This window comes from Cervus canadensis, chromosome 4 (assembly GCF_019320065.1).
Source record: "Cervus canadensis isolate Bull #8, Minnesota chromosome 4, ASM1932006v1, whole genome shotgun sequence".
In the NCBI taxonomy this organism is placed as follows: Eukaryota; Metazoa; Chordata; class Mammalia; order Artiodactyla; family Cervidae; genus Cervus; species Cervus canadensis.
Window position 1 is genome coordinate 97,333,444 of NC_057389.1, and position 25,949 is coordinate 97,359,392.

At 45.1% G+C, this 25,949-nt stretch overlaps 2 protein-coding genes and 1 pseudogene across 18 annotated transcripts in view; 1 reads left to right on the plus strand and 2 right to left on the minus strand.

Moving 5' to 3' along the window:
- The first annotated feature begins 206 nt into the window (after positions 1-206).
- On the plus strand, positions 207-9,584 carry HNRNPH1 (heterogeneous nuclear ribonucleoprotein H1). Of its 15 annotated transcripts, none has more exons than XM_043467030.1 (14): positions 507-596; positions 1,055-1,210; positions 2,501-2,656; positions 2,866-3,009; positions 4,472-4,610; positions 5,553-5,731; positions 5,811-5,882; positions 5,939-6,072; positions 6,219-6,354; positions 6,742-6,801; positions 6,894-6,953; positions 7,646-7,738; positions 8,189-8,238; positions 8,829-8,916. In XM_043467030.1, the coding sequence occupies exons 2-13, from the start codon at positions 1,114-1,116 to the stop codon at positions 8,236-8,238; spliced, it is 1,320 nt and encodes a 439-aa protein (XP_043322965.1). In that variant the 5' UTR covers positions 507-596; positions 1,055-1,113; the 3' UTR covers positions 8,829-8,916. The 15 variants fall into 15 exon arrangements, with proteins under 15 accessions (XP_043322956.1, XP_043322955.1, XP_043322962.1 ...); XM_043467028.1 differs by having other exon boundaries at positions 6,894-6,983; positions 8,829-8,914; XM_043467021.1 differs by lacking the exons at positions 507-596; positions 8,189-8,238 and adding an exon at positions 207-264 and having other exon boundaries at positions 1,082-1,210; positions 6,894-6,983; positions 8,829-9,584.
- Positions 9,585-12,249: 2,665 nt separating this feature from the next.
- RUFY1 (RUN and FYVE domain containing 1) overlaps positions 12,250-25,949 on the minus strand; it is a 62,867-nt gene continuing 49,167 nt past the window's right edge. For all 3 annotated transcript variants that reach the window (XM_043467015.1, XM_043467017.1, XM_043467016.1), the window contains exons 13-18: positions 20,767-20,886; positions 19,973-20,102; positions 18,221-18,315; positions 15,520-15,568; positions 13,750-13,827; positions 12,250-12,852 (exon numbers count right to left, since the gene is read on the minus strand). In XM_043467015.1, the coding sequence (XP_043322950.1) occupies positions 12,706-12,852; positions 13,750-13,827; positions 15,520-15,568; positions 18,221-18,315; positions 19,973-20,102; positions 20,767-20,886 (619 nt within the window). In that variant the 3' untranslated portion in view covers positions 12,250-12,705. The remainder of the gene's footprint in view (positions 12,853-13,749; positions 13,828-15,519; positions 15,569-18,220; positions 18,316-19,972; positions 20,103-20,766; positions 20,887-25,949) is intronic.
- LOC122439395 lies at positions 22,959-25,624 on the minus strand (annotated as a pseudogene).

Consider the following 25,949-nt stretch of genomic DNA (forward strand, 5'->3'; position numbering starts at 1 on the left):
CTCCGGGCACCGCGGAGGTGGCTTCGGGCGCCGCGGGGGTGGCTTCGGGCGCATAAATATGCCGTTCCGCAGCGCCCGGTTGGTCACGGACTGAATCTAGGGAGGAGTACTGGCGGCGCGAGGGCGGGGAGCCTCTGTACCTCCAGGTCGGTCAAGGACTGTGGCTAACACGCTAGGGACGCCTCATCACAACCCAGAGCCCGAAACTGTTACACAGTTCCTATAAAGAACTGGCCGCCGCCATTCCCCTCCCCCTTCTGACGGGTAAGTAGAGAGCAGTTTGAAGGAAAACGCACGCGCGAGAAACTAAACTAAACCGCTAAGGCTCGCTAATCGCGGTAAGGCGCAGGCGCAAAACAGCCCAGTGTATTTAAGGAGGTGGGCGGGGCTGAACCAAATACGCATGCGAATAATAATTAGCTGGCTGGAGTGGGCCGGCTCGTAAAACTACGCATGCGTCCGAGCTCTGTGTGACGCAAGAGGGCGGTGCGGGCACCTGGGTGCGCGTGCGCAGAGCTTGTTCAAAGGGCCTTATTTAGGTTGCGCAGGCGCCCACTAGCCATTTCGTCTCTGCCGCGCCGAAGTTGTGTGAGCAGGTGAGTGTTTGTTGTTCGCTGTTTACCACCCAGCGTCGCCCGAGGCTGTCAGTTTTGCGAGGATTGCTTGCCCCTAGGTCTGTGTAGAGCGTGAGGGTCTTTGGCAAGGTGCAGGCTGCCGTTAGGAGCCAGGAATGGTTCGCCGAGTTGCGGCAGGCCGCTGAGGCCTACAGGCCGCGCCGACTCTATTGTGTGAGATGTCGGAGGAGGCGGAGCGGAAGCGACCGCCGCCATTTCCTAGCCTCCACGCTGGCGCTAGGCCGGGTTCCCCCTCGGCTTGAGGCCACGATAACTGGTGCGCAGAGCGGCTTCGGGCGTCCGGCTGCTGGCAAGTGGGGCACTCGTTGTTACATTCGCCAGGGTCGGAACGTCCTCACGGGCTCGACCCATCCTGAGGCTCCGCGGGCAGTCGGGCCGTCTCGAGAGCGGAGGGCAGTTTCATTTTAACGTTTCTCCAGGTCTGACTGCCATCCCCCGTCTTGCAGTCTGATTCGACGCCAGCACCCACTAAGAGACGATGATGTTGGGCACCGAAGGCGGTGAGGGGTTCGTGGTGAAGGTCCGGGGCTTGCCTTGGTCTTGCTCTGCAGACGAAGTGCAGCGGTTTTTTTCTGGTGAGTCTGAAACAGAGGCTGGAGTTAAGCACCCGAGGCCGCAGGACGGGCGAGCGAGGAGGCGACGGCGACAACGGCGGGGCCGAGCCCGTGGCGCCCCCTAGTGGGGCGCGGGCGGCAACTGTTCCCGTTGTCCAGCGCGCCCAGCCGGCTGCGGTTACGCAATGGAAATTGCGAAAGCCCCACCCGCCCGGCGCTCCTAGGGGGAATGCGGCCTCTGGCGGAATTTTTGTTTATCTTTTTAAAGTATTTTTCTGTGGATGTCTTTTCTTAGAAAGGATAAATGGGGATAGACCGGATTTTCCCCGGAATCTTGGAAAAATTTGCCGAGCAGCTGAGCAAATACCTTACAAATTTAAACTGCTAACACTTTTCAAATTTGGTTATTGATTTGAAAAGGGGCATTCTGTTTCGGAAAGAGAAAATATCGCTCTGAATTTAAGACAGTTTTTCCTAATCAGGATTTGGTAATTGAAGAGTTCGTGGTCGGCTCACTTTACAGTTGAGGGCACTGAAACCCAGGAAAGTTTTCTTGCCTGTGTAGCTTTTTTCCAGTATGTAGGTTTCCTTGAATGTCTGCCAAATGTCCTTGTTCTCATTATTAGTGTAAGATTAGACTGAAAGATAATATTTGGAAGAAATTTACAGGTTGGAAGGATATTTGTAGTATTGACTTACTATCTGAATTTAGTGTATGTAACGGAAAACGACCTGTAAAACAAGAAGCAAGTACATTGGAAGCCACCTTGCAGTGAGCAAGACTGGGTTTGGCTTCAGCTGTGCGTTTGGAGCATTTTAGCTTGGTAACATTGATCCCCTTTCAGGTGAGTATTGGCCCTGCAGTTCGGATTTGAGCAAGAAACTGTGATGTTGCTTCTAGTAAGGTAAAACTATCAAATACCTCGAATCAAAAGTCCAAATCAAGTGTATTCAGAAAAGACCATAAAATCACAAAGTCCAGATTGAAAAATGTGCTGAGGAGTTATTATTAAAAGTACGTTTAATGGACACACTTGAGTAATGAGTTGGAAATAAGTTCGGTAAGAAACGGCTTTGAATATTGGATTTTCTTGATGGATTGGGAATGCATTTAGGGTAATAAGAAAGTTTGGTCATAAGAGGAAAACTGCTTAATTACTAAGACACCTTAGGAGTTAGTAATAATGTTGCTCATTCTAGGTTTTGCAAATGATTTGCTTTGTAGTGGGGGTATGTATAGGCATTTCATCTGTATCACCCAGAGGTGGTTTTTAGTTTTAAATTCTGTATTAACGGTTGTTTTCTTTCCAGACTGCAAAATTCAAAATGGGGCTCAAGGTATTCGTTTCATCTACACCAGAGAAGGCAGACCGAGTGGCGAGGCTTTTGTTGAACTTGAATCAGAAGATGAAGTCAAATTGGCCCTGAAAAAAGACAGAGAAACTATGGGACACAGATATGTTGAAGGTTTGATTTACATTGCCCTAGTAACAGTAAATAAAACATTAAACAAATAGAAATCTATCTTACCCCTTCTGAATTTTAGGTATTTGACCGCATGGAAATGGTCATCTAAGAGTTTATGGCAGCTCTTCCTAGATTATCTAAAGACCCAGGAAGTCTGAACGTTGTTCTATAAGTTTCCGAAGTTGACTAATTCTAAGCACCTCTTTCAGTATTCAAGTCAAACAACGTTGAAATGGATTGGGTGTTGAAGCATACTGGTCCAAATAGTCCTGACACGGCCAATGATGGCTTTGTACGGCTTAGAGGACTCCCCTTTGGATGTAGCAAGGAAGAAATTGTTCAGTTCTTCTCAGGTATGTAGTCGTGTTTGTTGTTGAGCAGTGAGTTCTGGCTAGCAGCTGGCAACATGTGATTGAATAGACTTAAAAGTTGAGAAGCTTAGATACTTAAATAGGTTGTGAGTATATGCAGATGTTTTCTTCTTCCTGGAGACCTTCAAATAATTTAAGCCCATCTTAAAGGTGGATTAATTATTTCCAAAATGCTAACTTTGCTTATATTTAGTATTGTAGTTCAGAGTAGATCTTTGAGGATTGTCCTCAACAACTTAACTACTTTCTCACATTGCTGTTCAGCAAAATACTTCAAGTTAAAGGTAAGATCCCTTAACATTAGAATAGTATGTTAGGCTGTTGTAATTTATGGCAGGTGTCTATATTGTAAGACACAGTAGGTACTGGGGCCAGAAATGTCTCTAATGATCTCATTCTGTTTATGCAAGAAAAAAACATAGGGAAATAATTGGTTTTAGCCAGGGAATTAAACTTACTGAGAGGAAGTGTAGGTTGAATGTAGTTTTAGTATCTGAAGTACAGAAAGTGTTTTGAAATTGTTTTGGGCCTAAAGTATTTGAATGTTTAGCAGAATGTTAGAGCGTATATTTTAAATATTGTTGCTTAATATTCATGATGTTATAAATTGGAATTAACAAATCCTTTCATGGTTTAGTGTAGTATGTATTAAAATTTTGACTATTAGATATGTATCAAGTCCTAATGTTTTGCCAGAATTTTTGAAATCAAGTCTATTTTTACTGTTTTTGTCTAAATTGGTGAGAATTGAATGCTATCTGTCAACATCGTTAAATATGAACATAATTTCATATCTTCTAGGAAAGTGCTTTAAGTCCTTTTTGTAAGCTTGGGAATGTATCCACGGAAAGGATTTTTCATAGACGGAATTTCCAGAAGTGAATCATACTACTGTTAGAGAATAAGAGTGCATGATTGTGCTGTGTTAGATCAGTTGTTTGTTGAAAGCTTAGATTGTATGTTTGTCAATTGTATGACTAAGCAATGTTTCAATCTGTATATAAAATGTTTAAATATGTAATTTTTTAAAATTGAAGTTCCACTAACTTTAAAACATTGAAAAATATGAAATGAGGTAAAAGGTGTATCTTTGAATTTAGCAAAACTATTGTATTTAATGCTTGAAAATGTGTATAATTCTTGTGTAATTCAACATTAAGTTGCATAGATAAATAAGTGTTCTTAATTGTTGAATTCTTAATGCATCCTGTGTTCAGAGTTTTTTCTTGTATACCATGTCATGGGATGTGTTAAGAATTGAGTTATAGTTTGTAATAATGGAACTTCATATTACTGCAATGCTTTTTTAAAGAGTACTTGTTGAAAGCATACCATTCACCTAAAGTTAAAATTCTGGTTTATTTAAAGCTATAAGAAGAATCATTTCTGGGCTTGTGATGTTAATATTGCCCCCCTACTGGGGTTATTTGTCCTTGGGTTGAAGGGTTGGAAATCGTGCCAAATGGGATAACATTGCCGGTGGACTTCCAGGGGAGGAGTACGGGGGAGGCCTTCGTGCAGTTTGCTTCACAGGAAATAGCTGAAAAGGCTCTAAAGAAACACAAGGAAAGAATAGGGCACAGGTGGGGATGGATGGTTGGTTGGATTTGTCACTTTTCTTATGGTAAACAATTAAATCCATATTCTCTCTGCTTAGAATCAAGGGAAGAAAATCTGATTTCATAGTCTATTTGATATTTTGCCACAATTTTCAAACTTGTCCAGTGTCAAAGTCCGATAGTACTTTGAGATTAAATTTTAGATTTAAAAATTGTCCCCAGTTAATTTGATCTACTTCACAATTTTGTAAGATTCCTAATTAACCCCAGTCAGTGGAGTTGAGAGACTATGGTTTTAAAAATGTTAATGCAAACCTGGCTTTAGCTGTAATAACACCCACCTAGTAAATTAATATTACCATAAGAAAATGTGATACTTTCTGATCTTGTTTTTAAAGTTGAAATGCAACAAACTTTCTTGCTGTATAAATATTCTGCATATGTATTAATAAGCATAGCTTTCAAGAAATTGTCACAAAAGGTTTTATTCTCTTTGCTTGTGACTATTTTTCATTGAAGCATGCGCTTACCTATGCTGATTCCTACTAAAAGCATAGGCTGGGGAATTTATTGGCGGAAAGAGATGTGTAGTGTGGGCTAGACTGTTGGTGGAGGCTGGCTTTTTAGCCCACTTGCTATACATGATGCCAATGGATTTAAGACATGAAATGTTGAAAGTTGAGTGGAATTCTTTCCCTCCTAAGACATTTACAGTGCTCCTCTCTACCCCTAAGGTTGGGCACTCTGCCTCAGAGGAGGACATTTTTCTCATAAAGTTTACATTAAATCTTAAAATTGAGTGATTTCTGGTCATTGCCTATGCAAATATAAGAAATCTGGCTTTAAATATTAGTCAGTTTCATGGCTATGACTTCATTGTTTTCTTGTGTAACTAAATACCTGTATGAAATGAACTAATGTTTTCTCTCCCTTCCCCACCCCCCTTCCTCATGAACAATGCTTTAGGTATATCGAAATCTTTAAGAGCAGTCGAGCTGAAGTTAGAACTCACTATGATCCACCACGAAAACTTATGGCCATGCAGCGACCAGGTCCCTATGACAGACCTGGGGCTGGCAGAGGGTATAACAGCATTGGAAGAGGAGCTGGCTTTGAAAGGATGAGGCGTGGTGCTTATGGTGGAGGTATGTGGACTGTGCAAGTGTCAGGAGGTCTGTTCTTTATGAGTGTTTTCATGTAGTGATAGTACTTTTTGTCTTTCAGGTTATGGAGGCTATGATGATTATAATGGCTATAATGATGGCTATGGATTTGGGTCAGATAGATTTGGAAGAGGTAAGGTAAGAATTGAATTTCTCTTCTGAGGGATACTTACACTCTTGTTCATCTAGACCTCAATTACTGTTTTTCAGGAATGTCAGATCACAGATACGGGGATGGTGGCTCTACTTTCCAGAGCACAACAGGACACTGTGTACACATGCGGGGATTACCTTACAGAGCTACTGAGAATGACATTTATAATGTAAGTGGAGGATAGATTGATAAATTGTCTATTTCAGTACAGCAGTAAAAACATGGTTGTTATTCTACTTAAGTGAAGCAGCATGTTAAAATTTTGTTTCTTTTAACAAGGTTTGATTTTGATTCTTTGAAATACCTTGTATTTAGTTTTTTTCACCACTCAACCCTGTGAGAGTACATATTGAAATTGGTCCTGATGGCAGAGTAACTGGTGAAGCAGATGTCGAGTTTGCAACTCATGAAGATGCTGTGGCAGCTATGTCAAAAGACAAAGCAAATATGCGTAAGTGCAATTTAAGGATTTTGGGGTCTCTTTACAGATAGTTGTGTGACTAATGATTATAACAGAGGAATACTGAGGATGTGAAAATTTTTTAATCCAGGGATAGGGTTCTGTGGATCTTTAAAAAGTTCTTGGGTGGTATGACTAAAACGACTTTGATAAGAACACTGACTTAAGGTATATGCTTGATTGACAGACTTAAGTGATATAGATGAATGCTTGACTGCTTTTTAAAAAACCTGCATGAAGTAAATCACCTGAGAACAAGCAGCTAGAATTTTTTTTTTACAAAAAGTAATAAGTTCACAGATCAACTTAAAAGAATTTAAAAGAGCTTATCTTTCTTTCACCAACAAACATTTTCAAACTGTTTTTTTCTCATTTCAGAACACAGATATGTAGAACTCTTCTTGAATTCTACAGCAGGAGCAAGCGGTGGTGCTTACGGTAGCCAAATGCTAGGAGGCATGGGTTTGTGTAAATATCACTTTAGTGTCTTTTTTTTAAGCTAACCTTGTATGCCTTTTCTCTCATTTCAGAACACAGATATGTAGAACTCTTCTTGAATTCTACAGCAGGAGCAAGCGGTGGTGCTTATGGTAGCCAAATGATGGGAGGCATGGGCTTGTGTAAATATCGTTAGTTTTTTTAAAAACCAAAACATTTATATTTATATAAGTCAATTTATATAAGTTAAGTTAATTTATATATAAGGGGTTTAGCAAAATTTAGGCAAAGAAAAGTTTTGATTTGAATAGTATGCATTAAATGTTTGTGAGTTACATAAAATGCTTAGAATAGATAAGTTGGTTGAAGTACTTTTGGGGGAGGGGACTGTAGAAAGAAACTAGTTGAATTGTTTAAGTATGAAGTATAAGCCTAAAATATTTAGCAAAACACAGGATCAAAATAAATTGTTGGGCATAATTAGGTGTTCAGTGATACCTGTGTATTGAAACACCCTTAATATATGGAATCATGGGGGAAAATCCCATTAAATCCAATTAAGCAGTTTCATAAGGTGTTGTCAAAATGCCTCTACTTAAGGAAACGTGGATTCAGTCCTGCTGATGTGTATACTTTTGGCCTTGTGGTTTTTAAGTGTTTGACTAGCTCATATGATGGACAGAAAGGTAGTCTGATCATAGGTAATAGACAGAAGGTGGTACAGCGGGTTCTAGTGATGTTAAGATCAAGACTGGAAAATAATAGATTTAGAATTACAAGCCGGGTACCACCAGGTACCACATTACATAAGAAACAAAGTTCTAATGTTCTCTTAACTTAACAGCAAACCAGTCCAGTTATGGTGGCCCGGCCAGCCAGCAGCTGAGTGGTGGTTATGGAGGCGGCTATGGTGGCCAGAGCAGCATGAGTGGATATGGTAAGTGTTTTTTTAATATACTTAGAATAAGCTTCAGGCAGGTTTCTTTAGTTGGGAATGTTCAGGCTCCTTTTTTGGTAAAATTGGGTTATTAAATATATGTTCTTGATCCTAATATAAATATTCAAATAGCTTAATTTTCAGAATCAATCATTGGGAGGGGGAAGTATTCTATGAATTCAAAATAGTCAATATTGCAACTTTGAATAATGTCGAGCCAGAAAACATCTGCCTCCGTTTGTTAAAACATTAAAGTCGTTCTCTTTTTCTGTCTTTTTGTTAGCAGTAAATCCATGTTAGATGGAGGGAGAATTTAGAATGGTGGTTGGGTTCAAGACCGTATTTACTAGTCAGTTAACCTAGGATTGGTTTTATTAATTAATTTTTTCAGTTGGTCTAAAGAATGGTGATTTTGGTATTATAGTCTTACCCTACAAAATCCTTTTGCAGACCAAGTTTTACAGGAAAACTCCAGTGATTTTCAATCAAACATTGCATAGGTAAATATTTTCTCAAAAAATATAATTTAAATTCCCAATAGCAAATATTGATATGTTGTAATAACACTTTCTATAGCAGTCAATGGCTCTTATTTAACTCCATGGAGGCTGCCATCTTGGGCACAGTGAGTTGCCTTTAGTCCAACTTTGTTGTCTCACTTCCTGCCCACCATGAATAGGAAAAGCAAGAGATTGCCCCTGTGCTCCCTATTCATACATGCCATTCGATGGACACATTGTGAATGTTTACGGTAAATTTTTTTTAAAATGCTTTGTTTAGCTTTAAAAACAACATGAAGTAATTTTGCAATTTTTGAAAAACACTAGTTTTCCTTTAAACTTTTTTCAACGTTGATCCTGAAGCATCCAAGTAAATGGTAGCACACGAGTCTGGCAAGTTGGTACTGCAGAGAAAAGGGGTTTATTGAGACTTGTTTGGAGTCGGGAGTCCCTTTTCCCAAACATGCTTCTCGCCACTTGGACAGCAGCCCTTTGTACTCGTATACTTTTTAAACTTTTTTGGAATGCTGTATTTTAGTTGACTGCTAATCTGATACTTGCCCTGACTTGTCACACTGATCTCTCTGCAGGCGGCCAAGCAGCAGTGAACAGCAGCTACTACAGTAGCGGGAGCCGAACGTCTGTGGGCGTGAACGGAATGGGAGGGGTGTCTGGCATGTCCAGTATGAGTGGTGGATGGGGAATGTGATCGGTCCTGATCGCTGACCTTGGTCAACGTTTTTTAAAAGAAAAACTTAAGTTTTAACAGTTTTGCAATACAAGCTTGTGATTTATGCTTACTCTAAGTGGAAATCAGGATTGTTTTAAAGACTTAAGGTTCAGTATTTTTGAACACACATTCATCTAGGATGTAACAACTAGGTTGGGTAAACTATTACTGTTAAATAATTTTCAGCTTTTCTCAAGTTAGTTCTATTGTAGGATGTACTTAAGCAGTAAGTGTATTTAGGTTAAAGCAGTTGAATTATGTTAAATGTTGCTCTTACATCACATTACATTGAACACTGTCTGGATGCATGTTGAAAGACATGCTTTTTTGTAAAACTCAATATAGGAGCTGTGTCTACAATTAAAAGTGAAACATTTGGCATGTTTGTTAATTCTAGTTTCATTTAATAACCTCTATGGCACGTAAGTTTAAGCTTTTTTTTTTAAGTTAATGGGGGAAATTTGACACGCAATACCAATACTTTAGGATTTTGGTCTTGGTGTTTGTATGAAATTCTGAGGCCTTGAGTTAAATTTTTCATTGTATTGTGATTTTCCTTTTAGGTGTATTGCGCTAAGTGAAACTTGTCGAATAAATCTTCCTTTTAGAAACTGCACTTTGTCTGGTCTGTGCTTCAGTGTCATGTGGACTGTTTCTTGGTGCTTTATTGCTGCCTGGGGCGTAGGTGAACAGTGACCCGCATCTCTGGCTGTGGCAGACAGGCTTGGCAGTTGTGGATGTTGTGTAGATGTCTTCAGACTTCTCCTTCCAGTACAACTGAAGGTAAATTAAGCTTTGGGGGCCCGTGGAAGGTCTGTGTTTGGCCCGGCTGCACAGGATGTGATCTGAATTGCCTTTGACTTGCTAAGCACTTGCACAAGGCCAAGGGGGAGGCAGAAGTGTCCTCGGTTATGCTCTGCATGTCTGTGGAAGCGTTTTGAGCATGGCTGAGGAAGTGCCAGAGGCACTCTTGTGGCATCTTTTGAATTTTGCTTCTATGAGGTACCTTCTAGAAGGAGCTAGCTCATAGAGGACTTTGAAATGAGATTCAGTCTTTTATTTTTGCCTCACTCCTCAAGGTCAAGTCTGCTTAGGAGCAAAATTACTTTATAAAGTATAAAACTATCAGGTACTTCTGAGAACAAACAAATGATTAGTTTAATTGAAAATCTAGGTAAAACTCTGGCATTTGCTAGGAAAGTAATAAGCAATACAGGTATAGTTCTAGAATTACCTTTAGACACTTAGCACTGGTAATTTGGGAATTTCCACTCATTCATCATCCCTCTAATAGAAATTAAGTTTGCTGCATTGAGGTTAGAATTCAGAATTGGAGCTGTGAACGTAGGCTTGTGCTGTTCAAAGCCATTTTTTTTCTTGCTGACAGTGCTGAAGGTATGATTAGTGAATGTAGAAAAACTGCTTAGAATGATAGCACTTCTTAAAGATTGCAGTTGGCAGCACTACACGAAGATACATTGAAGGACTCTGCAGATCCTCTTGCCCTTCCACATGCTCTGAAAACTGGGTGCATACCTTCAGTTGGGTTGGGGATACAGAAGTATTCTAATGTTATATAAATTGTCTTCTGCAGGCTCAGAGAATTTTCTGGGGATGCACTGTTAGAGCATTGGTGTTCTAAACCTAGTAATGCCCTTGAGATCTTTACTTGGTCTGTGTCTGGGGAAATCAAGGAGTGTTCCTTGATCCTCCATAGTCCTTTAGTTTTTTTTCTTTTTTTTTAACAAAGAACATCTTTGTTGAAGAAACTTGAAAAAATACCTAGAAACATTGTGTTTCTTTGGAACACTGTACTCCATGGACCAGCATCATCACCTGAGAGTTTGTTAGGAAAGGTCAGAGTCTTCAAACTTGGTGTCATTTATCATGATCCTTACCCGTCCACAGCCTGCATTTAAGCTGGAGAAACACTGCCTCCTGTCTGTCCCTCGTTGTTTGCCCAAGTAAGGGGAAGTCTGCCAAACCGGAAACTGAGGGCTCCAAAGTTCAGGTGCATAATGGATATCTTAAATTCTTTCCATGCAGCTAGATAACTTAGTCTCCAGCACTGGCATCCTCTGAATAACGCTTGGGGCATGGGGGCAGGGGCAGCTTTTAGAAATCAGGATGATAAAGGAAGAGCACTTCGTGTGGTAGTGGTGGGAACTGTCAGAACTGTCTTGAAGGAGGGAGGTACCCCGCTCCTCTTCTGTGTGCAGATGAGACACAGGCTGAGACATGACTTACCTACGGCTCCCCAGCAAGTCGGAGTAAAAATTGGGTACACTGAAAACGGTACAAATCTAACGCTAGACCAGTTGGGGGAAGTGTGGTATGTGAACTTCGGGAAAAGCTGGGCCCTGAATGAGGTTAAGAAAGCTGCTCAGATTAAGTTAGGGAAGAGGAGAAAGTCTCTTTTTGCTGCCATGTGCTTCCTTAGTTCAGTTCACTCAGTCGTGTCTGACTCTTTGCAACCCCATGGACTGTAGCCTACCAGGCTCCTCCATCCATGGGATTTTCCAGGCAATAGTACTGGAGTGGGTTGCCATTCAAAAATCTGCACTTCGGAATGAATGTAGCTTTGAAGCAGGGCACAGTTTTGGACCTCACGTCACTGAACCTTCCATATTTCCCATCCGTAACAGGTGTGTTTAGGGGAGCAGATGTGGAATCATCCAGGCTGTGGGTGTGCCTTGTGCTAGGACAGTACAGAAAGAAGAGCCAGGCTCTAAGCAGAGGCTGGACAGCCAAGGTCAGAACACTGGTGGGAGGTGGACGCGGGCACTGGAAAGAGGCCTTGCATGCAGATGGACTGACCTGTCTGGATTACAGTGCTTGTTACACTTCTGTAACCTGAATACTCAAGGCCATTAACTGGTGGAGGGAAGTTAGGGGGGTGTGTGTGCGCATGTGTGTGCAAGCATGTGCTCAGGTGGGAATCCAGAGGAAGGCTCTGAGCCAGTTTTCCACAGCCCACAAATACCTTGAAATCCAAAATGTTTCCCTACAGGTGCCTCCATCTGTAATTAACTACACTAACCCTGTTAGATAAAGGAATACATTCTGAGCTTTGGCGAGATACTTCTGCTATGCCTGTTGAACATTAACAGCTCAGCTTGTCCTTTATTCAGCTGGGCAGCAGCCTGCACCCCAGAACCCAGCAAGCTCAGGCCCCTACCTCAGGTGCAGCCACCCTCACTGAGGGCCTCTAGTCCTGAAATGGGGGTTGTCCTGGGCATCCTGTGAAGCTGACATAAGCTCCTTCATTATTTATACCAGAATGAAAAATAAAGACTTTTATTGCAGGGCTAATGATGGATATTCACAAGGGTGTGAATTTCTTGACTCTGAAGCAGGGAAGGCATGCTGGGGTGGTGGGGAGGAAAAGGAACTGATTCCTACAACTAGTTGGGCTGTTGCAAAAGAGGTTAATTCTTTGGGAACTGAAAAATGATAATAGCAAAATCATGAAGTTACATCTGAACCAAAGCCGGTGGTGTCAAGTGAGAATGTCAATCCAGAGGAGTTGATTCCATACAACTTGGAGAGGAGAGGCACAAGCAGCTTCCAGTCCCGTGTGCTGCGTCCAGAGGGCCAGCAGCCCGGCTTGGGAACCAACCTTCCAAGTCCCTGACTAACTGAAGACCAGAGAGTTTGGCACTGTTCTGAGGCTGCCCACAGACATGAAGATAGGCTGGCAACTGGTCTAGAAAGCAGGCCCTGCTGAGGCCCCTGCCTTAGGAGCTGGTGGAGGAGGAGCACCGCTGAAGGAGCAGGGTGTGGCAGCTGTCACACACCCGGACTGGTCTGGGGTAGGAGGGCAGGGCCAGCTCGTTACTGGAGCACGTGTTGCAGAAGATGTGGCCACAGTTCCGGCAGTGGTGCTGGAGGATGGAAAAGAGGCAGTTACAGAATGCTGTGCTGCCTGGGTCTGCACACCCGCTCTAGCTGACCAACCTTTAAAAGTTCAATACTTTAAAAATCCCTCCTCCAGAGGCTTGTATCATTTTGAAAGGGGTTCTTCTAGACCTCGTGTTTCTACATTTCTGTTCCTGTAAAATCCATGGAGTGTTGGAGGGGGTGTCCAATGGCATGAGTCAAGTTCTTTTTCTTTGTGTTTTATTGGACTTGACAACTCTGTCAGTTGGCAGTCAATGATAGAGTGCCTGGGTATGTTCCCTGTAATTGCTGCATTCCATGGTGGTAACCCAAGGTTTCTTTAGCCTGCCACTCATGAGAAGTTCTTCAATAAAGGCTCTCTATTTTGTGTGACATCTATATCTTGCCCTGCCCAACTGGTCAATCAAGGCCTGCTCAACCTTGGACTGAAGGCTGGGCCCAAGACCTGTTCCTGGAACCTGAAGGCGGGCTACACAGGCAGAGGTAGATTCACTGGGTGCAAGTGCCCTGCCCAGATTGCCACCTGGATGCCTGTCTTAAGACTTACTGCCCATAGGTTCCCTGTGGTTTTGCCTAACTAGGCCAGATTTTGGTCCTGTTGCTCTCAAAGAATTTTCAGCTTATACACACACACCTAGACCACTTCTGCAAACAAGCAGCCCCAACTCCCAAATCATTGACAGGACTGTGGTGGAGACAAGGCCTGTGCTAATGGGCTGAGGTCCCTGAAGGGGGGTAGGCTGGGAAGTCATCTGCCGGCAGACCAGTGAGCATGAACCCAGTGCAGCGGGCCTAGTCCTACGGGCCTTCTCCAGAATCAGGGCCCAGGCAGGGAACCAACTTAGTCCCTGGGCGAGCAAGTGGAGGGCTACCCCACATACCTTTCTCCGGGAAATGGAGAACTCCTTTTCACACTGCTTACAGTGTGTTGCTTCATCGTCTTTCAGCCAAGTATGGCCCTGAGGAAGGAAGAACACACAATCCTATTTTATGGCTTGGCTCCCGATGAGCCTTTAGCTATGTTCATCCTTCAGCCCAGCATCCACCGTCCCTAATAGCACCTGGTTTGCTTTTGAGGGACTGCCTCTTCTGCACTAGAAGTGGTCCCAGGATTGTCCCCCGACCCTGACCACAGCTGGAGCTCGTGCTGCAGCCTACCTGCCCTGTGGCCTCCTCGTCTCTGCAGGTTGCCAGATTCTCCATCCTCACATTAACCTGAGACTTCCAGTCCCTTTCACCAAGTGCCCTAGGGCTGAAGTGATCAGAATCAGGGTCTGGTGCTTGTAACTCCAACCCTGGCTGAGACATCATGCAAACTGCCCCCTAAACTGGCAGGAGGAAGACGGGCCAACCCTGGCAGCCAGACTAGAAAACCTGTGGCAGCAGTCCCCACTGAGAAAGAAGGCCAACGTGCTTCGGAGACAGGAGGTGCTTCTCCATACACACCGACGTCCTGATTGTCAGAGCTTCGTGGGGAAGCAGAGGAGGCAACTGAAGCTTATAGAGATGCCTTTCTGGAGGTCTTTCTAAGGGAAAACAGATTTCCATTGCTCGTCTCGGACTGAGCTGTTCAAAGGTCATGCGCCCCAGGCACTTTAATGGCGCCTTGGCTTCTGTTGACTATTGCTTTCCTGATGACACAGAGATATGACTGGGAGGTGCAGCACAGGCCCGTCATGCTTTCAGCCTAGTGTTCCACAGCTCCAGGAAGCTCTAGGGTCCCATTTTATGACTTATCCTCCCTCTAGCACGGTCAGCTGACATTTTGCGCAAACACTTGTTTATATCTGCAGGGGATAAAAACAGCTCACAGCAATGACATCTAAGGAGCTTTTCAGTCTACAAGGGAAGATAAAATAAAACTGTGAACTGCCAAGTCCAGGCTGCTGTTAGTTGCTGTGACAATTTGCTGCTTCTGACCCGAGGCGGCCTGGTAGTCAAGTGCCTAGAGACTTAAGGGTCTCTGCTTCAGCACGTGCGGCAGGGTGCCTAGGGAAGAGGCTGTCTGTACACTGCTGCCAGAGCGGGACTGAGGGTCAGAAACTCCTGCCCTCTCCTATTCCGCTCTCGGCCTCAGCAGGCTAGCTCAGCACCACACTGGGTCACCGGGACCACATGTTCCTGCTCTCTTAAGTGGCCTGTGCCATTCTGCCCTCCCCAGAATGGTTCAGAAACTTGGCTCAGCTGAGGGCTTAAGTGGTCCCCAGAAATGGCACAGGGCACTTTTATGGGCCAGTGTGGCCTCTAGCACCTCACCTGGAGGGAAAGGTCTTACTCTGATCATTAAAAAAAAAAAAGGCAACCTGGATCTCTTTCTGCCACTTTTCGTTTCCTTCATTAGGGCACCGATGATCTAGGTCTAATGTCAAACTGCAGCTGACAGCGGGGAGACCAGAACCAGAGGACCTCGGTTCCTCCAGGACCAGCTTAGGCCCTGCCGCTTGTCTGCATCACCATCTCACCATCACCAGGGCCTAGATACACAGCTCTGTGCAGCATTTTTTTACCTGTAAATAAGTGATGGGAGCCAGGAACCAACCACATATTCTCACCTGACTGTTGTGAGAAAACCTAAGAGCATGCTAATATATTAGCATGAGCTGACTGATAGCTACTAGTAGTGATTCTTAATAACACTAATAGTCCAGTACCTTCAGTGCCTTATTTACTTCTTTGATGTCTTCCATCTTCAGCTTTGACCTTAAAAAGAGAAGAGAGAAATTCACAGCCTCACTAAGAGGGACTTTCAAGCTCTCATGAAGTAAATCCACAATAACTTTTTGGCTTTGTGAGGGCAACAAGACTGTAAGAGAGGAACGTGATAACATGAGTTCTTATAGAATAACTTGTTTCCACCTTTTTATAATCCCAGAGTCATCTCACTGTATTGGCTCATTTCTGGGGCAGTCTTGAGGCTGAGCCTCTGGACTGAATCTGGCCCAAGATATAAACTATTCAGTGGCGGCAAGGATTTAAAAAGGCTTTGAAATAGCTGCAATCATTTAAAAGTTGAGAATTACCTCATAAAAGCCCATGTTTCTGGCTTCTCCGAGCAACTATTCCCGCCTGTGACATGTGCGAGGAGCAGGTGCACTCCCTCATCAGGTGTGGGACCCCTCATCTGTAGGCCTCTCTCTAGCCCCTTTCTTGCTGCCTGCTCTCTCTAGATTGTTTGTTCTTGTTCCATCCTCATTAGTTGGTGGAAGAATAATTCCTTAGTTCTCCACATAGAAGACAGGACCGAACACGGTCTAAAATGGCAGAGTTAAACCAGATAAAGCAAAACACTGTATATGTCAAAGCCCTTTTTTAAAAGCTGGGGTTAGCTTAAACTGTCACTGGATTAGCCTAACCTAAGTGTCAGAGAGGCAAGGCTCTGAGTCACAGGTTAGACTTCTGGGGAGGGACGAGGAAACCAAACATCAAAGCCTTTGAAAGAAAACACCCCGTGGCCTCCAGGAATGCTTGCAGGGGCTCCTCCCCTCCCCTGCCCGGCTATAGGGCTACAGAAGCAGGTGAGTAGACAGACAGGGCCAGAGGCTGCCTGAGACGGGCAAGGTCAAGACAGTAGCCTCAACATGTAAGAACTTCCCTGGGAAATACAATTTGAGAATCCAGATGTTCCCAAGATAAAACTGGGCACCTGGGTCTGCAGCTGGTGGAGGCATCTGAGAGTAGCTTTCCCGTCTCTGCTGTCCGGTGTGGGCTTGCAGGAAGAGGGGACCGGGGAGGAAATGCGAGTCTGGCCGGCACTGCTAACACACCCCGGCTGGGAAGGGCACTGGCGGTGGGCTGGGCAGCAGCACTGCGAGGCCGCTAAGGGCAGGGGTACCTGCCTTTCCAAGGCCAGAGTCTGCCTGCTTTTCCGAGGCCTCTGCCTCACTGGGGGTGTGTCTCTGACTCTGCCGTTTGTCCAACGTGAAGAGGACAGGCAGGAGAAGAAAGATGGGACTAGCCCTGTGAGAAGGGGGAGGGCGCCCTGAGGATGCCTCCCTCTCCCTCTCTCTAAATGCCACTCAAATCCAAGAAGCTAGCACCACGCCAGCTTCCACAGCTGGTTCTCAGCAGCCTCAGGGAGCCCTCAGAGCTGGCCGGGGCTCTGAGCGTGGGGCAGACAGCCGGCCTTGTCTGCTCTCTGAGGGCTCCCCTCAGGTGGGGCCAGCAGCACCGCACGCTCCGTCTGAGAGGGACCAGCGGCCCTGAGCTGGTCTAGAAAGAGCCGGCGAATGGGCGAGGATGGCAAATGGGCAGCATCTTCACGTTAAACTCCTGAAAAGACCGCCTTCTCATCAGCCATAACATCCTTCCCTACACTGTTGTGGGCTAGCCCACTGCACTGCTGGAGACCTTCCAGCTTTCCAGACAGAAAACTCCCAAGTCTGCACACACGTGCGCTCCCTCAGCGGCTCTGGTTTCCTCTCCTGTGAGCTCCTGTCTCTGGTCACAGCGTGCCCTGCGCCGGGCCCGAGCCGGGCTCTGCTGCTCACTGAGCCTGCACCAGACTCAGGCGGGAGCCACGAGCCAGCCTGGGATCTCTGTGGACTGACGGGAAAGCGGAAGGCTCGTTTCTCTGACAGACAGCCCTGCTGGGTACCCAGGTGGGGCCAGACCCACCCGCGAGGCGCATGGCAGAGGAGGGAGGTAGACACTGACAGCTGGTGACTTTCTGCTTAAGCCAGTCTGAACTGGATTTCTGTCACTAGCAACCAAAAGAGTTGTGACTTGAGGAGAAAAAGCTAACCACTTCGTTTAAAAATGCAACAGTCACACAAACGGGCAAGTCACACCGTCCACGGTGTGACCTAGCAAACTGTCCAGAGCAGCCTGGCAGGACTGGGACGCCAGGAGGAGACCTGTTCAGTCAGAGGGCAGACAGCGCCGCAGAGGGCGCACTCCCGCAGCATCCCTGCTGGGGGTGGACAGACGGCCTCTGGCCCAGGTGAGCATACAGGCTCCAGGGAGGGAAGCGGCGCCAGGCTTGCACTGCGGCGGGCCCACAGTCTCAGGCCACAGCACTCCCTCGAGCTAAACACACAACCCTCTATGACCCACCTGGTTCCCCTGGGACACAGACACTCAGTCTGTGACCGTAAGACTTCCGGTCACCACAAAAGGCTGTTCCTGATGAATTAATCAACGCAAACCAGTGCCGTGTCCCTGAAGCCTGACTTCCTGGGCAGGGGTTCCCCCCGAACTGCTGGCACGCCTCCCGGATTGCCCTTCCCTCCTTGCACAAAAGGACACAGGCTTGGGGCTCGAGGGATGCAGTGGGCAGGCTGGCGTGACTCTCTAGGGGCAGGTGGGCCCGGTGGCCCTGATGTGGGTGGCAGACAAGGGGAGTGGGTTTCTTACTGGCTGAGGTGCAGACCCATTTCCTGGAGGGCTTGTTCCTGCTCATCACAGATCTTCTGTAACTCTGCCTTCTCGTCCTGGAGCTCCCGCAGCTCCTAAAACAAACAAACCAGACGCCTGACACAGAACTCAAAGTCCTTTTTTTAAAAAAAGGTTTAGTCATCACAGTGACAAGCAGGTCAGAATGTTTATCTTTTTTTCCTTTTTTTATTTTGGTCATGTTGCATGGCATGCAGGGTCTTAGTTTCCAGACCAGGGACTGAACCTTCATCCCTCTGCTGTGGAAGCACGGAGTCTTAGCCACTGGACCACCAGTGAAGTCGCTAGAATGTTTTGTAAGAGCAAGAAACAGTTTTGTTGTATCAATCTCATTCACAACAGGGTTATTTCCAGTTTCTCTAGAATGGACAGCTGGAAGGGAAGCACTTCATGAGTGGCTCTGCAGTGTGGAATGTAGGGCAGGAAACATTCAAGACAGATTGGCACAGAGCAAAATAAGTTTTTTCTGTTTCTGTTAAAAGACAGATTTGTATCAGGGAAAGCTAGTTTAGGAATAAATTTTTTTTTTGGGAAGAGCTGGTCAAAATTTTCTGAAAATAAATGAACAAGGCTGATGAAAGCCAAGATCTGGGATCTCCTATGTGGCCCTGAGGGCGGCAAGCCCTTCCAGGGGCCCTGAGCCACGGAGTGAAGCTCACCGGGCACGATGCTGGCGACTCTGTAAACTGGGGTGAGCACACCTTGAGGCCCCGAGCCATGGAGCGAAGCTCAGCAGGGACGATGCTGACGACTGTAAACTGGGGCTGGCGAGGGCAGAGACGAAGACCCGGAAAAGTAACTTGGGTTTTCAGGGCTGATCCCAGGGCAAGCAGTAGGGCTTACGGCCTGAGTGGTGGGCAGTTCCCACCTCAGCCACCCTGGGCCTTCTGCCCCGGAGACCGTTTAACATGGGCTCACAAGGGCACCCTAAGACTTCCCGGTGAGGTTAGATACGCTGTTATGTTTCTTCTGCAGGGTGTGTGTAATTTGAAGTGAAGGGGGAGTGTTCCATCATGCAGAACTTTCTAGAAGTCCTTTCCTCCCATCTCTGAGCTTGAGTGGCTCCTGGAAGCTCTCTCCTCACTAGCAAGCCCCACGCTGGGCCTAGCAGGCTCTCCCATGAGGGACTCTAGCTACTTCCCAATAGAAATCAAAGGGCTTTTATCTCAGACTGCAGTGGTGCCCATTACTGTGCTCAGTGAGACAAAACCCGTGTCTGGGAACTGCCCCAGCGGCACGGGAAGGCTGTGTGGGGCCGCCAAGCCCTCCCTTCCCTGCCGTCACATGCTGGGCACGCAGCCCTCCTCTCTGGCCTTGCACTGGGACGGCCCCTCACACTTCCGGGCGGCTCTGCATGGCTGGCCCTTGCTCACCACTCAGTTCTCTGCCTTAACCATCACTCTTCCCAGGCCACCCTCCAGCCCGGTGTGGGGACACGCTCCTGCGTGCTCATCTTCATCGCCCTCATCACTGAGTCTCTCTGGTCTGCTCGCTGGCTTATGATCTGTCTTTGCTTTTCCTCCTGAAGCGGAGGCTCTGAGGATGTGGGAACAGTGTCCCGGACCCGGAGCCGGCGAGTGCACAGTGGGGACAGACTCTGCAGCCGCAGACTGAAGGGTCATGCGTGCGTCTCACTTGCTGGCTGGGAGACTCTTGGGCAGGAGTTTCTGGAGATCTAGAAGCTCTTTTTCTACCCAAGACAGTCCATCTTACCTTTTTTAATCCTTCTACTTGTTGTAGCTCTGCTCGGAGTAAAGAGGAAGTGTCTTTCTCACGCTGTAACTCTCGCTGAAGAGCTTGTCTTTGTTCTTTTTCTGATTTCAGCTCTTTCTCTAGACTTGCGCTGTTTTCGCACAGTGAACTTGAGTTAGTCTCAATGAGCGATCTTCATGGAAACGCATAACCCACAACCCAAGTCACCACATAAGAAACAGGGGATTCCCAGCAATCTGAATTGTGATGTGAGCATACAGACCCTTCCACAAAGCATTGAAATAAGGCTCCCTCTCCTCCCAGGGCCATCTGCACCTCCATAAGAAAGACCAGGAACACGTCAAGGAAAGCAGGCACGGGCACACACTTGACAGTTCCACAAACGGAAAGGGAGGAAAAGAGCTCTAACACTTGTGGCTGCACACACAGAACCTACTACTGAGATGGAGACATTTATTCTGCAACATTTATCCTGCTTTTTAAAGGAGCCAGCTACCAGTGGAGGATACTGGGGGGCTGGGGACAAGGAAAAAGCTACTAAGGGGTGGCAGTGAGTTTCAGTTGAATCCCGATGCCTTTCTCACCAGCTGAGTGGCCTTGGGGACTATACTGAGCCCCCATGAAGTCATTTTTCCCACTTGTGAAGCGGGGAATAGACACCGCATCTCTCCTAATCCTAATGCTAGCCTTGCAGGGGTCACCTGTGAAGCGGGACACTGTCTGCCCCACTTGGGAGATGGCCTCCCCAGTCCTCGCCACACCACGAAGCCACCTGCCGCCTCTGGGGCTCCTACCACTGCTCGTGCAGCTGGGCGAGCTGCTGCTGCAGGGCGCTGCTCCTCCCGCCGAGCTCCTGCTGCAGCTTGCGGCTCCGCTCCTCGGCCCCCTGCCTCGCCCTCTCTGAGAGCTGCAACCTAGACCAAAGGGACCAAACACTTGTAAGGACAGGACCACTCCTCACACTGACCATATGATCTTTGCATAGCCTTGCTAGCTTTTTTTGATTTTTAAAAATTAATATATGATAAAATTGACTCCTTTGTGTGTATAATTCTATGAGTTTTTAGCATAGGCATAAATTCATGTAAGCATTACCACAATCCATTCTAACAGGTGACATAAACTATTTCCATCACCCCACAAAACGCCTTAGCACTGCCCCTTTGAGTCACACCTCTCCACCCCAAATGTTATATATTAATACATAGAATTATATTTCACAAAATCTTTTGAGACTGCCTTCTTTCTTTCAGCACATCTTTGAGATCAATCCAAGTTTTTGTGTGTATTAGTGGTCATTCCTTTTTATGGCTGGGTAGAATTTCATTGCGTAGACGTCCCGTTTATCCATTCGCTTGATGAAAGACATCTGAGTTGCTTCTAGATTTTGGCAATTATGAATAGAGATGCTATAAGCATTTGTGTACAGGTTGTTTTTTTTTTTTTTTTGTGAACATAGGTTTTCACTCCTTTAGGGCAGTCAGGAATGGGATTATTGGATCATATGATAGGAGTATGTTTGGCTTTTTTCAGAGACTATTTTCCAAAGCGCATTCCCACTAGTAATGTATGAGTGTTCCGCTTGTTTTGTAGCCTCACCAGCATCTGGTACTGTCATTAAAAAAATATTTAGTTGTTCTAATATGTGTGCAGTGGCATCTCATTATGATTTTAACATGTACTTCCCTAATGGCTAATGCTGAACAATTTTTTAAAATGAAAATATAGTTGATTTTGGAAGAAAAGTTATGACCAACCTAGATAGCATATTAAAAAGCAGAGACATTACTTTGCCGACAAAGGTCCATCTAGTCAAAGCTATGGTTTTTCCAGTAGTTATGTAGGGATGTGAGAGTTGGACTATAAAGAAAGCTGAGCGTCCAAGAATTGATGCTTTTGAACTGTGGTGTTGGAGAAGACCCTTGAGAATCCCTTGGACTGCAAGGAGATCCACCCAGTCCATCCTAAAGGAAATCAGTCCTGGATATTCATTGGAAGGACGGATGCTGAAGCTGAAAGGCCAATCCTTTGGCCACCTGATGTAAAGAACTGACTCACTGGAAAAGACCCTGATGCTGGGAAAGACTGAAGGCAGCAGGAGAAGGGGACGACAGAGGATGAAATGGTTGGATGGCATCACTCACTTGATGGACATAAGTTTGAGCAAGCTCCAGGAGTTGGTGATGGACAGGGAGGCCTGGCGTGCTGGAGTCCATGGGGTCGCAGAGTCGAACACGACCGAGTGACTGAACTGAACTGAGCAAGATATTGAATATAGCTCTCCCTGTACTATAAAGTATCAAAAAAATCACTGTGTTTACCTAGTTTGAAGTGGTATATATTTGTTAATCCCATACTCCCAGTTTATCCCTCCCCACCTTCCTATTTGGTAACCATAAGTTTGTTTTCTGAATCTGTTTCTGTTTTCTAAATAAGTTCATTTGTAACACTTTTTTTTTTAGATTCCACATATAAGTGATATCATATATTTGTCTTTCTCTAACTTATTTTACTTGGTATGATAATTTCTAGGTTTATCCATGTTGCTGCAAATCAATATTTCATTATTTTTTAAGACTGAGTAATATTCCACTGTATATATGTACCACATCTTCTTTATCCATTCATTAACTGATGGACATTAAGTTTGCTTCCAGGTATTGGTTATTGTAAATAGTCTGCTAGGAACATTGGGGGTGCACATGTCTTTTTGAATTAGAGCTTTCATCTTTTCTGGATATATGCCCAAGAGTGGGACTGCTGGATCATATGGCAACTCTACTTTTAGTTTTTAAAAAAAACCTCCATACTGTTCCTTAGTGGCTGCACCAATTTTTTATTTCCACCAAGTACAGGAGGGTTCCTTTTTCTCCACACCCTCTGCTGCATTTATTTGTAGACTTTCCATGTTGGCCATTCTGACTGGTTTGAAATGACACTTTATTGTAGTTTTGATTTGCATTTCTCTAATAATTAGCCATGTTGAGCATCTTTTCATCTGTCTTCTTTGAAGACATGTTTATTTAGGTCTTCTGCTCATTTTTTTTTTTTTTAGTGCACTAACATCTCAACTATTAGTGGCCTCCTGCTCCGCAGGGCACATTGCTTCTATTGATTCAATGCCTCAAAACTTGAGCGTCTGAGACTTCAGACACCACTTTGCTATCCATGAGCCTGAGGTTGGTGGTCTTCTGGATGACTTGCATAGAGGTGTCACTGTCCAGAGCATCATCAAGACTGAAGTCTTCCCCACCTTCCAGCAGGTGGCAGGAGGTGTTGATCTCAGCCTCCAGCTTGACCTTGATGTTCAGCAGGGCCTCGTATTCCTGGGTCTGGCATTACCCCTCTGCCTCCATCTGGGCTGGCTCTGACTCCAGGTGCAGGAGGACCCCAAGGCCTGTTCCATCTGCATGGCATAGTGGGCCTCCACCTCCTTCAGGCTGTTTTCCAAGTTGGCCTTCAGATTTCTCATGGAGTACAGGATGATGTCCGGGGACTAGATGGTGTCTCAGCTCTGAGAAAGTCATCTCAGGAGCTCCTACCTCAGAATGTGTAAAGTGACCACTGTGGTGCTCTCCTTCATCTGCTGGGACCAGTACTGGTCTGGCTCCTCCTGGTTCTCCTGAGCCAGCTCAATGTACAGGGCCCAATGTCTGCCATGATCTTGTTGAGGTCCTGAGGTTTGAGGGCATCCAATTCTATGGTAACCCAGAGTTGGCAGCTTGGCTTTGCAGACCCTTTACTTTTTCCTTGTGATTCTTCTTTATGAAGAGCAGCTCCTGCTTGAGAACCTCAATCTCAGTCTCCGGCTGCAGCTGGGTGACACAGGTGCAGAGACTCAATAACCTGCAGAGTCTGTGGATGTCACTTTCAACAGACTGGCGTGTGGCCAGCTCTGTCTCATACTTGACTCTGATGTCATCAGAAGCAAGACGAGATGGGGCATCGTCAATCTGTAGAACGATGCGGGCATTGTCCACAGAATTTGGAAGAATCTGAGCCCTTAGGTCCTCAATGGTCTTCAAGTAATCCCCCCCCAACGTCCCTGTCTCCCGGGAAACCTATGTGCAGGTCAAGAAGCAACAGTTAGAACCAGGCATGGAACAACTGATTGGTTCCAAATCAGGAAAGGAGCGTGACAAGGTTGTATACTGTCACCCTGCTTATTTAACTTATATGCAGAGTACATCATGCAAAATGCTAGGCTGGATGAATCACAAGGTGGAGTCAAGACTGCTGGGAGAAATATCAATAACCTCAGATATGCAGATGATTCCACCCTACTGGCAGAAAGTAAAGAGGAACTAAAGAGCCTCTGGAAAGAGAAGAGTGAAAAAGCTGGCTTGAAAAAGATTAGAAAAACTGAGATCATGGCATCCAGTCCCATCACTTCATGGCAAATAGAGGGGAAACATTGAAGCAGTGACAGATTTTATTTTCCTGGGCTCCAAAACCACTGCGGATGGTGACCGCAGCCATGAAATTAAAAGACGCTTGCTCCTTGAAAGAAAAGCTATGACAAACCTAGACAGTGTATTAAAAAGAAGAGACACATTAATTTGCCAACAAAGATCCATATAATCAAAGCTATGCTTTTTCTAGTAGCCATGTATGGATGTGAGAGTTGGACCATAAAGAAGGCTAAGTACCAAAGAACTGACGCCTTTGAATGTGGTGCTGGAGGAGATTCTAGAGAGTCCCTTGGACTGCAAAGAGATCAAACCAGTCAATCCTAAAGGAAATCAGTCCTGGATATTCATTGGAAGGACTGATGCTGAAGCTGAAGCTCCAATACTTTGGCCACCTGATGCGAAGAGCAGACTCATTGGAACAGACCCTGATGCTGGGAAGAATCAAAGGCAAAAGGAGATGGGGGCAGCAGAGGGTGAGATGGTTGGACAGACAGCATCCCTGACTCAGTGGACACGAATTTGACCAACTCCAGGAAAGAGTAGAGGACAGTGCTACAGTTCACGGGGCTGCAAAGAGTTGGACATGACTTATTAGCAACTGAATAACAACAATTTACATTTAAGTCTTTAAACCATTTTGAGTTTATTTTTGCATGTAGTGTGAGGGAGTGTTCTAACTTCACTGATTTACATGAGGCTGTCCAGCTTTGCCAAAACTTGCTGAAGAGACCTTTTTTTCTCCATTGTATATTCTGGCCTCCTTTGTCAAAGATTAATTGACATAGGTACGTGGGTTTATTTTTGGTCTCTTTATTCTGTCCATTGATCCATGTCTGTTTTTGTGCCAATACCATACTATTTTGACTACTATCACTTTGTACTATTGTCTGAAGTCTGGAAGGGTTATGCCTCCAGCTTTGTTCTTTTCCCTCAGATTGCTTTGGCAATTCTGGGTCTTTCATGGTTGCATATAAATTTTAGGATTATTTGTTGTAGTTTTGTGAAAAATAGGTATCATAGGTAATTTGATAAGGATCACATTAAGTTTATAGATTGCTTTGGGTCGTATGGTCATTTAAACTATATTACTTCTTCCAATCCAAGAACACGGGATATCTTTACATTTCCTTGAATCATCTTCAAAGTCTTTCACCTCCTTGGTTAGGTTTATCCCGAGGTTTTTTTGATGTGATTTTAAACAGCATTTTTTTTTTCTTACTTTTTCTTTCTGACATTTCATAGTTAGAGTAAAGAAATCCAACAGATTTCTTAACTATCTTTTTGTGTGCGTATTTGTCCATATGTCCTATTTGATGCAGGGTCTTTTCAATCTTTCGTCTGTGTTAGACTGGATTGTTCATTGAGTTTTGAGAGTTCTTTATATATTCTGGATATAAGTCCTTTGTTAGATATGGGATTTTTATTTTTTTAGCTGTATCTTCCACTGAAAAAAAGTTTTAAATTTTAAGGAAGTCCAATTTATCAAGTTTGTCTCTTATGAACAGAGCTTTTATGTCACATCTAACAACTCTTCGTCTAACCCAAGGCCACAAAGATTTTCTATG